This window comes from Podarcis gaigeae, assembly GCF_964106915.1.
Source record: "Podarcis gaigeae genome assembly, chromosome: 3".
NCBI classification, from domain to species: Eukaryota; Metazoa; Chordata; class Lepidosauria; order Squamata; family Lacertidae; genus Podarcis; species Podarcis gaigeae.
In genome coordinates this window covers 98577397-98594606 of record NC_139680.1, presented here as the reverse complement: position 1 = coordinate 98594606, position 17210 = coordinate 98577397, and the positions used below count along the sequence as shown (strand labels likewise).

The following is a 17210-nucleotide window of genomic DNA, read 5'->3' as shown; positions in this document are numbered from 1 at the left end:
TTCTCTAGGGCTGGTATTCCTCGCCATGCTTCCTTGGGGTAAGCCCATTTCAACTCAGCGAAACTTCCTTCCCAAGGACAGGTTAGATTTTGCCTTAAAGGTGGCTTAGTCCAAAGACACTTTTTCTCAAAACTGGAGCTAGTTCAAAGAAGTGGCTCTGTCCTGAGTGAGGACCTGAAAAGGGATCATCTGTAGGAAATGTAACTGCCTGAATGAGAGGCTGTCGGGGTACTGCTGGTGGGGTTGGGGAGAGAAGAGGGGTTTACAGTCAGGTTTACGCATGTTGATTTGGAAAGCAAGACCCATCAGCAGATTCACTGTGGATTATTCCCAGGCATAGGATGGCAGCCAAACAGTGGCAAGGGAAGGGAAGAAGGGGTACAAACAGGGAATCTATCTCTCTCCCCCCCCCCCTTTATCTGAGAATATGACATTGTCGACAGGCCCAAAGGGGAAGAAATTGCGCACACCCATCTCCAGCGAGAAACACAAGGTGAAACAAAGTCCTCTTTAAAAACAACAACAGAGGGGGATGGGAAGGGAAGCTTTAGCTGTCAAGCTCCATCGACCGCCTTGTCTGCGCTTTTGACAAGACCAATCTGATGTGCTCCCGAGTCAAAATTGCTAACAGAGACCTCCTTCTCCTCTCGCTGCTGTTTCTGGAGAGGGGAGATCTCTCTCTCTCTCTCTCTCTCTCTCTCTCTCTCTCTCTCTCTCTCTCTCTCGGGTTATCTCCCCTCCCGACTCCTCGCCGCTCTCCCCACCCCCTCTCTCTGGCAGGATCGCAGCTATGAGCCGTTTCTCGTTCTCCTTCCTGAGCGGGAAGCGATTGCCAAACTGGGTCAAAAAACCTAGATTCGAAATTGCGAAGCCTGCCTGGTTCCTCCGAAGAGACTCCGGCTAGAGTCTCTGTTCTCAGGGGCACCCAAGCCGATGGGAACAGGCTCTTGCTCAACTGCTTTGCCGATCGCCGCCTCCTGTTACAGAGCAAGGGGTGTTTGGCATCGAGGCCGCCAAGACTCTTGTTTAGACAGATTGCCCCTCCACACCCACGTACTCACTAGTATTTTATTTTGGTGGTTCTGTATTACAAATGTACTATAGCGGGTGGTCTTTTTAAAGAAGAAGAAGAAGAAGCTATAAAGCTCCTCTCGCATACGAACGCCTATCGACTTCCGCTGGGTTTACTCGCGAGTAAGCGGGAACAGGATTTCCAACTTAATCGTTTTCAGATCCCATGCCATTTCAACGGGAGAAAGTGAAGGCTTGATTTAATGCATCCGCGGCGGGGTGTGTGTTTGTGTGTGAAGTTTGCAAGTGATTCAGTTTTCCAGAATACGGTGTGATTTATTACCCGTAGACATCAACCGATGGATATTTGCACAAAACAGGAGAATGTATGAGTTCCCTGTCCCGAGGAGCACCGGGAACAGACATTCGGGCACCATCGGGAGGCTTGACCTCCGCGAGGAAAAGGGGTTCTTTCTAATACGAGTATTTAAAATCTAAGATCGGTTCAAACCTAAGATCGGCCACGATGCCCTCGTCGGCTAAGAATTGCGGCTGAATGTTATCGAGGCCCCGTGTCTTGCTGAACGCAGACACCCGGTTGACTACTCAGAACTTAAAGCGAGCGCTTAGCGGTTCGGAGTCTGCAGCTCGGCTCTCAACCATCAAGCGAAAGCCAAGGTTCTCTTCCAATTAGGCATTCACGGCGCTAGTCCTCCGGGTGCGCTCGGGTGCTGCCGTGCAAGCTCAGGCAGAATCCCACTGCGCGCCGCGCTACTGAGAGAACCGACGTGGCGGAGCTGTGAACCCCGCGACCCCCTCATCTCAGAGAAGATCCACACCGATTCGACGGGACGCCTAACCTCCCAAGAGTTGTTGAAAGCTTGCCCGATTTCTCCCGGGTTTCTGGCACTCCCCTGTCTCCAGCTCAGAGAGAGATTAAAACGGAGAGCTGGTTGGGGGATCTAGACGTCTCTGCCTCCTTTCTGCACGTCTACACGACTGTGGCACTCGCGGGTTTGAACACGCGGGACTGCCACCGTCGCGGCTTAGTTTTCCCCAATCGACGTACGAAAAGTCCTATTTGCCTACCCCAACTCCTCAAGTTTTCTTCTTGATCCAGGCTGATAACACTGCACAAATCATTGGGCAGAACAGATAAAGAACTCTGTGCGACTCCCAAACTTGGCACGTTCTGCTGTCGACAGAATTTCCTCTAAGCCTCCACCTCGCTAGCTGTGTATCGCTGTGTTACGAAGCTACCTTAAACCAGGGCAGACCATTGATCCATTTAGTTCAATATCGTCTCCACACTGAGCTGCAACATTTCAGGCGGGGTTCCCACCCCAGCTCTACTCGAAGATGCTGAGGATTAAACTAAAGACCTTTGGAGCGCAAAACAGACTGTACCAATGAGCTACGGCCCTTCCCCTCTTTTTTAAGCTGGGTTTTAAGCAAATTTATCAGGATACGAGGTCTTAAATCCACTAGAATATTTCCAATTTGAGCTTCCTCGGGATTGCGGCCCTCTCTAGCGCAATAAAAGCAGCCAAATATTTCTGATTTATCCAACATTCTCCCCCATCGGATTAGAATTTCCGAAGTTTAGGGGAAATACCCCCAGAACAGCTGTCTCAAGCATCCCGACCCCGAAACACACGGAGGAACGGCAACATCCTATGCATGTATACACGGAAAGAAGTCCCCATTGAACTCAATGGAGCTTACTCCCAAGTCTGCGCGTTTAGGACTGCAACTGAGGATTAATCAAAGCATTTTAATTGCACATAAACGTAAGGAAGAAAATCTCATAGGAATTCCTTTAAGCTTCGTGCGTCCAATATTGAGGCTGCAGTTTATGCCGGGACTCAAGTATAAGAACAGGTTCCACGAAACTCACTGGGAGACTTCCTTGTGAGGAGTCAGCGTTAGGTGTCGAGGATCGGGAAAGCGGTCTAGCCAAAATCACGAGACCTGATCCTGATCCTATTCACTTTTTCCTGGAAGTGCAAATTCAGAGAGTTCTCTGTCACACCCACCCAAAATATCATCTCTCTAGGATTTATTTCCAAATGAAGTTCATCGGTGGCCAAAATGGGCTTTAGAACTATAAATCTTGGGTTGGAGAGCATGGCAGCGCATGTTTGCCTTCGGACAGATCGCAAGGGAACTTCCAGAAGCAAACGGGTCTCGGATGTGCTGCCAGACGGCTCGATCCGAAATCACACTGCAACACCTAGGTGCCATCTTCGCCTTGGGAGGAGCGAGCAGCAACACCGAGAGGTCGCACGTGGCCGGCCGCGCTGGTAAACTTCCCTAACTTGACGCGTCAGGAAGACTGTGCTGCAGATTAACTCTCCTTCCACAAACGCGCCAGTTCCAAAAGAGCCCAATTAAAACATCATTATTCCAGAAGCAAAGAATACAGCCCCGCCGGGAATTGGCAGTACAATGGCTTCCCTCCCAAAATTTCCCCTTTTTCTCCTAATGCAATACACGTCTAAACAATTTTTAATAAGGCAGGATCTCAACAACAAAAAATCCAACCCCAAGGTTTAACTAGGTTGCTCCACTCGATCGCTCACAATTAAACCAGTGTGTCTGTCTGCGTCTCTCTACCTCCCCCCATCCCAATTCTTCACACCGGGACCCCCCCCATTTACCTGGAGGATGTTGGGGTGTCGCAGCCTCTGCAACAAGACCATCTCCTTGGCGATCTTATAGGAAGCCAGGCGGTAGCAGCCTTCCAAGGAGGCGTACAGCTTGACGCAGTTGTCGATGTCGTGGCCGCCGAAATCGACGGACTTGAGGGCCACGGCCAGGCTCCGGTTGAGCACGGCTCTGTAGACGGCCTTGGTGTAGCCCGAGCCCAGGTAGTGCACGTTGCTCACGTTGCCGATGTCCTGGCAGCCGAGCGCCAGCGGGCCGAGCGAGAGCTCCAGCTGCGCTCGCGGGTGGTCCCAGGGCGCGCCGCCCCAAGAAGGAGCCCGGGGTCCGGGCAGCTTGGGGCGGCTGCTGCTGCTGCGCTCCGTGGAAGAAGAAGACAAGGAGGCAGAGAGCCGCTGCGGAGCCAGATCCATGAGCCGCCGCTCCAGGGGTCGCACTGCCAGGCGAGCGCCGGCGGCAGCTGCCTCCCGAGGCGGCTGGTAGCGCAGCACCTCCTCGTAGCGCTCTCGGATCTGCCGGGCGAGGTCCTCGGGGAGGGGGCGGCTGCTGCTGCTGCCGCCCGCCTCCCCCGGCGAGCCCGCCAGCGAGTGCGTGACGCCCGCGCTGAGCTGCTGCTGTTGCTGCTGCTGGGGATCAAAGGCCGGGATGAAGAGGACGTTGAGCAAAGTGCCCAGCAGGAAGGACATGCAGAAGCCGGCGGCCACGGCCAGCTTGCGCCGCTTCATCGCCCCGGAGAGCTCGGGCAGGGCAGCGATCGCGGCTCGCCGCTGCTTGCCTCCGCTGCTTGCCTCCGCTGCTGATCAGCTTGGCTGCCGCGAGCTCCTTTGCAACATTCCAGCTCCGCAGCAGCGACGGCCAAGGAAAGAAAACCACCAGCGGCTCTCCCAAAAATAAAAGCACCCGCCAGCCGCCTCTTCACGCTGCCCGGCCGCCGCTCCGCTGCCCTGCCACCCTCATGACACTTGCCTCCTCCAGCGCCGCCTTTATAAAGCCTCCCCGAAGCGCTTATTATTAGCTGCACCCCTGCCAGGAGGGAGAGGGGAGTTCGCATTTGGAACGGGGGAGGGAAATGTATTTGGAATCCTCCGAGCGTTCTGCACACATGGTGACGCCGCCTGATTGGCGGCTCGGCGCCGCCCGCCGAACGCGGAGGGCGGCACGGGGGTGGATGGGAAACGTAGTCTCCCGCTCGGCGCGGAGAATGGAGAGCGCGGGGAGGGAGGACTACGGGTCCCAGAGGGCGCTTCTGCGTCGGAGAGGAAAAGGGGCTCCTGGCGGAGGCTGCCGCGGACTCGATAACGGTGTCGCCCGCAGAAGACGGCGGTGAATGGGACCGTGGTTGGGGCCCCTTTGTGCCCGGCGGCTGGTTCGCGGCATCGCCGCCTGACCCGCTTGGAAGGGAAGGGAAGGGAAGGGGGTCGTCGGAATGCGGAAAGTAGAGCTTGTAAGCGTCAGGAGTCGGAGGGCGGGAGGCAGGGATGGGTGTCTTGGAAGGTTGTTTCTCTGCTTCGACCTTTCTGGATTTGGGGATCCGACTGCCGCAGGGTGTCCATCTGAAGACAGGAGTTCATCCCTTTACTCTAGCGCACGTGTGCGCGTGTCGTAGCCGGACGAACTGACATCCTCTATCTCTTCCAACCCTCTTATTTTGAGGATGCTGTGACGATTCTGTCTATGATCAAGTGGTGATTTTGTGGGTGGGTGGGGTGTATTTTTAAATGCCTCAAGAGCTGTCCAGATACTTCCGTCGCTTTCACCCTCCCGCCGCGCCCCTTCATCTGCCGCCCTCCTGGCATTGTCCCGTGAATCATACGCGTGAAGGAGCCTCTGTGGAACAGGCAGCGCCCACGTCGGAATGCCGATGTGAGCCAGGGAAGTGGGCAGCAGAAGAAGGATGGGTGAGACGAGGAAAGCTGCTTTGCTCCCCCCCCCCCCACTGCTGACCTTTCAAAAATATGTCCCAAACCGAATAGCAGCTTCAGAATTTCATGAGGTCATTTATTCTTTATGGCCTCGCTGATTAACCGCTTTCCCTATTAATTTGTACATATTTAAATTATGGACAAATGCCTGTTTGTAATAAACAGGAATAAACGTTTATTTCAGACTGTGCTTGTGCCACGCTCGCAGCTGGCCGTTGTACTGCTAGAGATCAATATCAAATATCGATGGTTGCTTACGTGAGAAGGAAACAAGGTTCACGGGACTCAGTCGAGTTTACTCCCGTGTAAACATGGATGGTTTCCTTAAAGTCAGTGGGTAGGATCCAGACTTGGTCCCGTTTAGGATAGGCCCACTGAAATCAGTGGGTCTACTCTAAACATGTCGGTGTTCAGCATCACCGCTCAATACAGGTTGGCATTTTAAGGCTACTGAATGAAGCTCAACCTTACTTTACCTCCCCTACCCCATCCCCCACCAGCCAGCCCCATAACACCTACAAATTATGGGTCGTTTGGAAAGCCATTTGTGTAAATGGGAGGCGGGGCTCAGCCATCGGCGCTGAATCGCCTTTGCCTGGAGGGAGAGACATAAATCCGATTTAAAATACACAGTTGCAACAATGCCGCGATAAATCGCCGCGATTAGGTGGCCGAGGGTGTTAAATGAGGCGAACAGAAAAATTACTTTTCCGGACTTGCGAACTAGGCGAGTCTTAAATGGGCCGGACGCCTTTCATTAAGGCGAGTGAATATTTCAGATTTCCCAGCTCAGTCCCCTGTGTGCCTATCTGCTCAAAAGTAAATCGCGTTGAGGTTAATGGGATTGCCTGAGACTGCAATCTCAGACATACTTACCTGAGAGTAAACCCCACTAGACACAAATGCTTTGCTAGTAATAGAACTGAGATGCATCCAGCGGGACTTACTTCTGCATAACCATCAACAAAGGATTGTGAGGTTTTATCTCATAGGCGGAAGAGCTACAAACTTTCTCTGAGCGACAGAGTGCTTAAACCTCCCTCTTCAAATACTGCGCCTTGATCGATTTCTCTGGTAAGTGGAGAAGTTGATTCCACACACAAAAACATCGGTAGGAGGGAGGGGGTTGTCCTGTGTCGTGACTAGGAAAGAAGTCCCCAAAAATGGTCCTCAGAGAAAGCTGCAATGCTAAACCTACAGCTCTCGGGCTGGGGTTGGCCTTGATCCCCCGGCTCAGCTAGGACGTGAATTGCAGGGTCTGGGTGTTAATGGTGCGCTTATCCATCAAGGTCTGCATGACGGCGCTGTTAGCAACTAATTAGCAAACACAAAGGGAGAGCGCATCAGAGCTGGGGAGAAGGGCGGCGGCTCCAGGCAGCCGGCTAGAATCCAGTCCTCAGGAAAAAAAGGGCTGGCGGAGTGTGGTGCCGCTCATGTCACCCACACAAAAGAGAGTGGCGTTGAAACTGTCAGTTGCCACCAGCCCGAAGATTTGCGGGCAGCAGAATCAATTAATTTCACCTCCTGAGTTTTGGTCTTCGGTGGAAAGGCTCCTGGCAAGGGAGGAAAACAGCTCCATCAGGAATGCATTCCTCTCTTCAATTTTTATAAATTGTGGCTACTATTTTTTATGAATTCAGGTGGCTACTGAAGGGGGGGGCGCTTCTCAGTGCTGGCACCCCACTTAAAAAATAGTATCCACAGAGAAGCTCACCAACCTCCCCCTTACAATATTTTCCATACTAGGTTAAGACTTGATTATCCACCCAGGCTTTTTAAAACTTTCTTTTGAAACAAACCATGGGCCTTTGAAGGTGGTTTAAATAAACTTTATAGCTACCATTTATTATTATATTATATTATTAATGTAATATAATATAAAATAGGCTTTTATCACTGAAAGTGAAACCCAAAAGAACCCCACAAGATTCATCAGAAGTGTGAACTGTGGATGCACAAGTCATTCACGCCTTCACTTTTGCCACTTTGATCTAACCTCCAAAGTTAAGCTTAGGTAAAGGAAACTGGACTTTTTCCCCCCTTTTGTACTCTGCTGTCTCCATCCTAAATATGTTTGTGTGCATATGTCCTGTTGATTTTGAGAAAGTGTATTTAGCCTCACCATAAAGATCCCCTAATGACTTGGGAAGAAACCCTGTTTATTTCTGCTGGACTTGCTTCCAAGTAAAAAAGTGTGTCTGGGATGAGACTACGCAGTTTGGGAGTTGATTTAATCTACATCAGCAGGGTTGAGTTCTGTGTGGTTTTACAATTAAGGCTGAATTTGACTTCTTTGAGAAAGTCATAAACCTATATTTGTTTTCAAGGACAAGGAGAAATGTATGAAAGGCACATATGTGTGGTCTACCATACAGAACACAGACACTTATTTGTATGTATAGAGATAAATAAAATGAATGGAGATTTACAGTGAGGAGACAGTGACTTATCTGTCTGTATAGAAATATTTGGGAATGACTGACTCATTGACTCATTTTATTATTATTACTTTTTAAGGCAGCTGCATTTGCCCATAAGCGGGGGGGGGGGGGCTAAAATCCATAGCTGGACAATGTACCTGTGGATGCTCACAGCCGAACCAAACAAAATGTAACAAAATGGTGCACAAGCTGTCAAGTGTGCCATCATTTTTTCCATTGGGCTAGAGATGTTACCCAAAGCAGGAGTTAAGGGGAATAAGGGAAAGGGGGTTACAAAAACCAGGCAGGATGTTGAAGCCTTGAGGTCTGCAATTAGACTGGATTAATCTTTACTGCATGCTAGCCCATATCTGGTTAAATCTAGGATTATTTTTGGACAGTAATGGATTGTCAGAAGCTGTAGCTGGTGCAGAATGACAGCTAGTAGGAGCATCTGGCTGAGAACATGGGACACCATTTTTACAGCATCCTCACTGGCCGCCCATCGACTACCAAGCTGGGCTCAAGGTTCTCCTATTAAGTTACAAAACCCTGAGCAACGTAGGTCCAGAATAAGTCAGGGACAGCCTGAGCATTTATATCCCAGCTCAGTCACTGAGATCATCTGCAGAAGCTCATTCCCCAAGTTGGCAAGGGCCATTTGACAATAACAAGCAACTGAGCGTTTAGTGTCATTGACCAAGTATTGTGGAATACTCTGCCATACTCAGAGTAGACCAATAAGCCTACTTACCCCCCTCTCGCTCTCCAGGCTTCAGCAAAAGCCTGCATTTGCTCCATAGGATGCACACACATTTCCCCTTCATTTTTGGAGGGGGAAAAGTGTGTCCTGTAGAGTAAAAAATATGGTAGGTAGCACTTAGGTGGCTACACAGCCCAATCATTCTCTAAAATAGTATATACGCTTCAGGTTACAGACTCCACTAACCCAGAAATAGTGCTTCAGGTTAAGAACTTTGCTTCAAGATGAGAACAGAAATCGTGCTTTGGTGGCGCAGCGGCAGCAGGAGGCCCCATTAGTTAAAGTTGTGCTTCAGGTTAAGAACAGTTTCAGGTTAAGAACAGACCTCCTGAATGAATTAAGTACTTAATCCGAGGTACCACTGTATATACAATGCATATTTTTATTACCATATGTATTAGGTATTTCTCCAAGGAGCTCAAGTGATCTGCATGGGTCTTCCCCTGCCCCCTCGATTTTATTGCCAAAACAGCCCTGCGTGGTAGGACTGACTACCAGGGTTTCCCAAATTTAGTTCTCCAGCAGTTTATGTACTACAATTCCCATCATCCCTGACAACTGATCCTGCTAGCTAGGGATGATGTAATCCAAAAACAGCCAGAGACCCAAGTTTGGGAAACCCTTGGCTAGCCTAAAATAAGCCAGTGAGCTTCATGATTGGGTGGGGATTTGTGCCTCGGTTGATACAGTCTTTGTCCATCCCGCTAACCATCGCACCACATATTTTACCAATTTGATATAGCACATGTACCAGAAAACTCGCCGCGCCTCTTTTCTGGTAGGATCCACATCTCATCCAAGACTCCAGAGCCACAGTGAAATTCTAGTGACAAGCTGAGGATGCCAAGAGTGAATCTGAATCTGAACTCCCATCAACAATATGTTCCTGATTTAAATGTAATATTCTTTTAATTGGACGGCATGTAAACCATGAAGCGGTAATTAAAAGAGGGTGGGAATCTGGTAGATAACTTGCAGAGAGAATCTGAAAGGCAAGCGGGCAGACTCATCCAAGACCCTCAGGGTCTCCCCCCCCCCCACCTCAGCCTTTTCTAACTTTAATAACTTCAAGTCTCCAAATAGTATTTTTTTTTAATGAAGCACTCGTGGATGATACACTCAATATGCTACGTATTAATTAGACAAACATGAAGGTTTTAGATTACACATGCAGAGCCCTCAGAAGAGGTTGCCGATCTCCCCCTTGCCGTATTTCCTTTTCATAATCCTTCGCTCTGATGCCTGAATTTAAGCACTCTTGATCAAACTCTCAGTGAACTAGGCCACTGGTTCCCAGACTTTTTTGGGCCACTACCCCCTTGGTCCCATAAACTCATCCCCAGTGCCCCCTACCCCTGTTTTAAAAACATCGTTCAGAATAGCACTTTTTACAACCCACTAAGGAAGAGTGCAACACAATAAAATCCAAAACAGGAACAATTAATTGCACCTTTATTCAAAATCCACTTTAAACAATTTCCTTTAATCAATTCAACAAAACTGATGAACTCAGCAGCTTTTTCAAAGTCTGATAATCATTGACACCCCCAGAGCCCCCGTCCCCGCTGCCTCCTTGCTTCTTAGTGCCCCCTAGTTAAATCAACCATGCCCCCCATGGGGCGATACCACCCATTTTGGGAGCCACTGAACTAGATGTTTGAGAGTCGGCGCCATCCCAATGTTTTTAAATTGAGTTTCAAACATAAATGGGAGGTTCAATGTGAAAATGCCGGAAAAACAGCTATACAGTTAAGTTGGGTCCTGAGACCTTGCGCTAGAAATGGAAAGGAACAATCAGGTTACACAAATTAAATAGGTAAAAAAAAAGGTAAAGGACACCTGGACGGTTAAGTCCAGTCAAAGGCGACTAGGGGTTTGCAGCGCTCATCTCGCTTTCAGGCTGAGGGAGCCGGCGTTTGTCCACAGACAGCTTTCCGGGTCATGTAGCCAGCATGACTAAACCGCTTCTGGTGCAACGGGACACCATGACAGAAACCAGAGCGCATGGAAATGTTGTTTACCTTCCCGCCACAGCGGTACCTATTTATCTACTTGCACTGGCATGCTTTTGAACTGCTAGGTTGGCAGGAGCTGGACAGAACAATGGGGGCTCAGCCCGTTGTGGGGATTCGAACCATGGACATTCTGGTCTGAGCCCAAGAGGCTCAGTGGTTTAGACCACAGCGCCACCCGCATCCCATTACAAATTAAATATCAGCAGCCCAGAGTGAGGATAATACATCAGCATTAAAGGGCTCCCATCTGAGAGACTTAACAACCCAGTCATGTTGGTGGTCCCAGTGAGTACAGTCTGCACATCTCATGGTGCTCTGATACCATCCTTGTGACAGATGGAAGGAGGGAGACGCTTGCATGATATGAGGGAGAGCATAAATGGACACAAGAGGCTCAAAAAGGACCAAGACACATTGAGATGTCAAGCCCAACAGTCTACCAATAACACGCCACCTGCTGGTGTTTGATGGGGCCATCATTTTCCAAAGCAAAATGCCAAGCCACCCATCTTCTGTGATCCTCAAGAGTGGTCAGGCAAATTTTAGGGGTCCAGGCTCCTGCTGCAGTTTATCTGCCACACGCACAAGACAGCTTTCTGTTGCTTTGCCAATTTTAACATGGCAGCTCCTGTTCTCCAGAACTCCCAGCCTATTGAATCCTAGAATTGTAGAGTTGGAAAGGATCCTGAGGCTCATCTTGTCCAACCCAGTGCAATGCTTCATTGTACTGTTTTCAGCACTTGAGATATATATATATATATATATATATATATATATATATATATGCTTTCGTAGATTTTCACGGGTACAGGAATGCAGGTTTTGGTGTCCTCGGGTGTCTTCCCGTGTAAAAGTTGGGGTGTCTAGGCGACGTTTCGACGTTTTTACACGGGAAGACACCCGAGGACACCAAAACCTGCATATATATATATATATATATATATATATATATATTTGCTTTCGTAGATTTTCACGGGTACAGGAATGCAGGTTTTGGTGTCCTCGGGTGTCTTCCCGTGTAAAAGTTGGGGTGTCTAGGCGACGTTTCGACGAGGTCGAACAACCTCGAACAACCTTGTTTGAAGATGACGAGTGAGACCTCGTCGAAACGTCGCCTAGACACCCCAACTTTTACACGGGAAGACACCCGAGGACACCAAAACCTGCATATATATATATATATATATATATCCCTGCCCAGACATGCAATATTATTATGTACTTATCCTTTTTACCATCTGCTGCACTATTTGATACTGAGTCTCCACCCCACTTGGAAGAAAGGTGTTTATTAGTTAGAAAGATCCCAAGACTGTTAATGTTGTTAACACAGGTGGACTCTGTGATGAGTCCTTGCCTGTCAGAATACCACATTCACACCATACTTTTAAAGCACTTTAAGCAGTCCAGGCTTGCCCCAAAATATCCTGGGAACTGTAGTTTGCTAAGGGTGCCAAGGAGTTGTTAAGAGACGCCTATTCCCCTCCCAGAGCTACAATTCCCAGCATTCCCTGTGAAGAGGAATTGACTGTTAAACCACTTTGGGAAATGTAGCTGTGTGAGGGGAATAGGTGTCTCCTAGCAACTCTCAGCACCCTTGGCAAACTACATCTCCCAAGATTCTCTATGAGAAGCCAGGACTTGGCTAGTTTAGATGTATTCAAGTCTCCAGGGCCAGATGAACTGCATCCAAGAGTATTAAAAGAACTGGCAGATGTGATCTCAGAACCACTGGCAGTCATCTTTGAGAATTCCTGGAGAACAGGCGAAGTCCCGGCAGACTGGAGGAGGGCAAATGTTGTCCCTATTTTCAAAAAGGGGAAAAGAGAGGACCCAAATAATTATCGCCCAGTCAGTCTGACATGAATACCAGGGAAGATTATAGAGCAGATCATTAAGCAAACAGTCTGTGAGCACCTAGAAAGGAATGCTGTGATCACCAATAGTCAGCATGGATTTCTGAAAAATAAGTAATGTCAGACTAACCTGATCTCATTTGTTGACAGAATTACAAGCCTGGTAGATGAAGGGAAAGCAGTGGATGTAGCCTACCTTGATTTCAGCAAGGCATTTGACAAGGTGTCCCATGATATTCTTGTAAAGAAGCTGGTAAAATGTGGTCTTGACTATGCTATCACTCAGTGGATTTGTAACTCGCTGACTGACTGAACCCAAAGGGTGTTCATCAATGGTTCCTCTTCATCCTGGAGAAGAGTGACTAGTGGGGTGCCACAGGGTTCTGTCTTGGGCCCGGTCTTATTCAACATCTTTATCAACGACTTAGATGATGGACTCAAGGGCATCCTGATCAAATTTGCAGATGACACCAAACTGGGAGGGGTGGCTAACACCCCAGAGGACAGGATCACACTTCAAAACGACCTTGACAGATTAGAGAACTGGGCCAAAACAAACAAGATGAATTTTAACAGGGAGAAATGTAAAGTATTGCACTTGGGGGGGGGGGGAATGAGAGGCACAAATACAAGATGGGTGACACCTGGCTTGAGAGCAGTACATGTGAAAAGGATCTAGGAGTCTTGGTTGACCACAAACTTGACATGAGCCAACAGTGTGACGCGGCAGCTAAAAAAGCCAATGCAATTCTGGGCTGCATCAATAGGAGTATAGCATCTAGATCAAGGGAAGTAATAGTGCCACTGTATTCTGCTCTGGTCAGACCTCACCTGGAGTACTGTGTCCAGTTCTGGGCACCACAGTTCAAGAAGGACACTGACAAACTGGAACATGTCCAGAGGAGGGCAACCAAAATGGTCAAAGGCCTGGAAACGATGCCTTATGAGGAACGGCTAAGGGAGCTGGGCATGTTTAGCCTGGAGAAGAGGAGGTTAAGGGGTGATATGATAGCCATTTTCAAATATATAAAAGGATGTCACATAGAGGAGGGAGAAAGGTTGTTTTCTGCTGCTCCAGAGAAGCGGACACGGAGCAATGGATCCAAACTACAAGAAAGAAGATTCCACCTAAACATTTTGAAGAACTTCCTGACAGTAAGAGCTGTTTGACAGTGGAATTTGCTGCCAAGGAGTGTGGTGGAGTCTCCTTCTTTGGAGGTCTTTAAGCAGAGGCTTGACAACCATATGTCAGGAGTGCTCTGATGGTGTTTCCTGCTTGGCAGGGGGTTGGACTTGATGGCCCTTGTGGTCTCTTCCAACTCTATGATTCTATGATTCTATTTAAAAGGGGCACCATAACACTTTAAATGTACAGGGCAGAGGGCTTTCTCAGTAGTAGCGGAAGACCCTCCCATCAGATGTCAAGGCGATAAAGAACTACACAACTTTTAGAAGACATCTGATGGCATCCCTGTATCAGGAAGTTTTTAATTTTTGATGTTTCATTATGTTTTTATATGTGCTGGAAGCTGCCCAGAGTGGCTGGTGAAACACAGCCAGATGGGCGGAGTATCATCATCATCATCATCATCATCATCATCATCAAAGGCAGTTTCCTGTGTTCCGGGACAGAAAGTGGAAGAGGGAAATATAAAAGAATATAAAAGAAGAATATAGTTCTTAGCAGATGTGTGTAACATCCACGTTACCAAGAGCTGGCAGATGCAAAAATAAACAAAATCAGTTTTGAGTTCCACATGCAACAGCACCCTGACAATCTTGTTAAATCCCTTCCAGGAGACAAGTTGTTGCAACAGAGATGGTGTCCTGCTCCTGATTTTTTTTGTGTGTATAAAATTAAAGATTTACTTTGTTTACAAAAGTAAGTGCATTGTCTCTTTCTTCAGGTTGTGCTTTCATTTTTTCAAGCAGCCCACCATGTGAAGAAGGATCAGTCTATCAGCCTCTTTTACACAGAGCTGGCTTCTTCACGGTTATAATTTCCCTTGATGGCTGGCGTTGCTTCCAGACACCTAACAGCTATTTACCCATCCCTCCCCTCTTAATCACAGAACCCATTTAGAGAGGGATTAGCAGCTTTCACACATAAGCAAAGGGAAAACCTCCCATCGAGAACACAATGGAAGCTTCTTCCCCCTTGGTGGTTTCTTATCAGATAATGGAACAAACTCTGCCCTATTGGAAGCCTCTTGTTTAGCCAGGTATTTTGCATTACAATCTTACCTGAGGTGGTTCAGGAGCAGGAATGTCAATAGGCCAAGTCGTGGGGGAAGGGGGAGCAGCAGAAAACAGCCAGGAGGAGAGGCTGTTTTGAAGACCACATGCTGGTAGCAAAATGAGTTGCTGTTGTTTTTAATTTAGTTTTCTGCAATTAAGGAGGCAAGAACACCCTCCTTGATCAGAGGAGAGATCTGCCTAATCCAGAAACTGCTCACAGTAGCCAGCCAGGCTGCTCAGGGAAACTCAGGAATGGAGTATGAGAGATTGCTGAATGGAGAGAAATCAGTAGAGCATGAGACTCTTAATCTCTTAACCTCTCAGGGGCAGGGGGTTCCAGCCCCATGCTGTGCAAAAGATTCCTGCATTACAGGGGGCTGGACTAGATGACCCTTGTGGCCCCTTCAAACTCCACAAGCTGATGATTCTATGAAAGCAATAGTTATTTTATAATCAATTTTATAATGAATGATTTTAGAGTGTTGTTTGTGCTGTACTTTTGTACTGTTTTATTGTTGTTAGCCGCCCTGAGCCCGGCTTCGGCTGGGGAGGGCGGGATATAAATAAATTATTATTATTATTATTATTATTATTATTATTATTATTATTATTATTATTATTATTTCTGATCATTCCCACCCACTCTAGTATCTGCCTGATGATCTGACAGGCCCCCTCCTGCATTTGATGAGGTGACTACAGAGGTTTTGTCTTCAGCTATTCGGATATGCCATCGTTAATTTCTCCGGTTATTTAAATATTATAATATTCCATCTAACAAAACAATGCTGTCCAGGGTTGTAAAGACTGCGGAGAGAATAAGTGGGTGCACTCTTCCCACCTTGGATCAAATCTATGCTTCCAGGTATCATAAGAAAGCTGCAGACATAGTGCAGGATAGTGTGCACCCCAGAAATGATCTATTTCAGCTTCTGCCTTCTGGAAGAAGGTACAGGGTTATAAAGACTAGGGCTAGCCGCCTGAGGAACAGTTTTTATCCAAATGCGATTTTGGTTTTAAACACAGTGTAAGGTAGTCTCCATGGGAGTATATTGTATTTAATTATGGGGTGTCAGAGTTTTAGGGGGCTAACCAGGCTGGGATAGCTGGGGTAGCAGGCTTGTTGGTTTTCGAATGTCTGATGTGGATTTTTTTCAATTTCGTTGTTCTGTATGGGACAATGACAATAAAGATTATCGTATCGTATTGTAAGTCATATAGGATCATGTCTTCATTTAAAGTCATATTAAACATCTAAAGGGCTGTCAGGTTGAAGATGAAGCAAGCTTGTTTTCTCTGCTCCAGAGAGCAGGACTTGATTCAATGGATTCAAGCTACAAGGAAGGAGATTCGGACTGAACATCAGGAAGAACTTTCTGACAGTAAGAGCTGTTCCACAGTGGAACGGTCTCCCTCGGGAGACTGTGGATGCTCCTTCATTGGAGGTTTTTAAACCTAGGTCAGATAGCCACCTGTCATGGATGCTTTTGTTGAGATTCCTGCATTGCAAGGGGTTGGTCTGGGTGACCTTTCGAGGTCCCTTCCAACTCTACAATTCTATGAAATGCTAGTAAGGGCTGTGGCTCAGCAATGGGGAATAAACCTTTCATGCAGAAAGCCCCAGGTTCAATCCCTGGCATCTGGGCTGGGAGGGACTCTGAGATGAAATGCTGGAGAGTTGCAGCTGCAAGTTAGCACAGAATAATAACAACAACAACAATTTATTATTTATACCCCGCCCATCTGGCTGGGCTTCCCCAGCCACTCTAGGCGGCTTCCAACAGAATATTAAAATACAGTAGTCTATTAAACATTAAAAGCTTCCCTAAACAGGGCTGCCTTCAGATGTCTTCTAAAAGTCTGGTTGTTGTTCTTCTCTTTGACATCTGATGGGAGGGCGTTCCACAGGGCGGGTGCCACTTCTGAGAAGGCCCTCTGTCTGGTTCCCTGTAACCTCACTTCTCGCAATGAGGGAACTGCCAGAAGGCCCTCGGCGCTGGACCTCAGTGTCCGGGAAGAACGATGGGGGTGGAGATACTCCTTCAGGTATACTGGACCGAGGCCGTTTTGGGCTTTAAACAATGAGCCTGTTGGAGCAATGGTCTGGCACATTTCCATTCCAGCCCAGTATTGGAATGATGGGGACAGTGGTATAGAGGAGGGGGAGCTCACTTTCAGGCCTCCCCCCCATAGAAGGAACAATTACGTCATCTTCTTGAGTACCAGGGTAGTTCTTGGAGCTCGCTCTCCCAGGAGGCACGTGATGACCAGCAACCTAGATGGCTTTTAAAAAGGATTAGATAAACTGATGGAGAGGGTTA

At 47.9% G+C, this 17210-nt stretch overlaps 1 protein-coding gene across 1 annotated transcript in view; it reads right to left on the bottom strand.

Annotated features, from left to right (window-relative positions):
• The window catches only part of PKDCC (protein kinase domain containing, cytoplasmic), a 43846-nt gene extending 39044 nt beyond the window's left edge, over positions 1-4802 (bottom strand). The window contains exon 1 of the mRNA XM_083733498.1: positions 3672-4802. Coding sequence (XP_083589624.1) covers positions 3672-4400 — 729 coding nt within the window. The 5' untranslated portion in view covers positions 4401-4802. The remainder of the gene's footprint in view (positions 1-3671) is intronic.
• Between the last annotated feature and the right edge of the window lie 12408 nt (positions 4803-17210).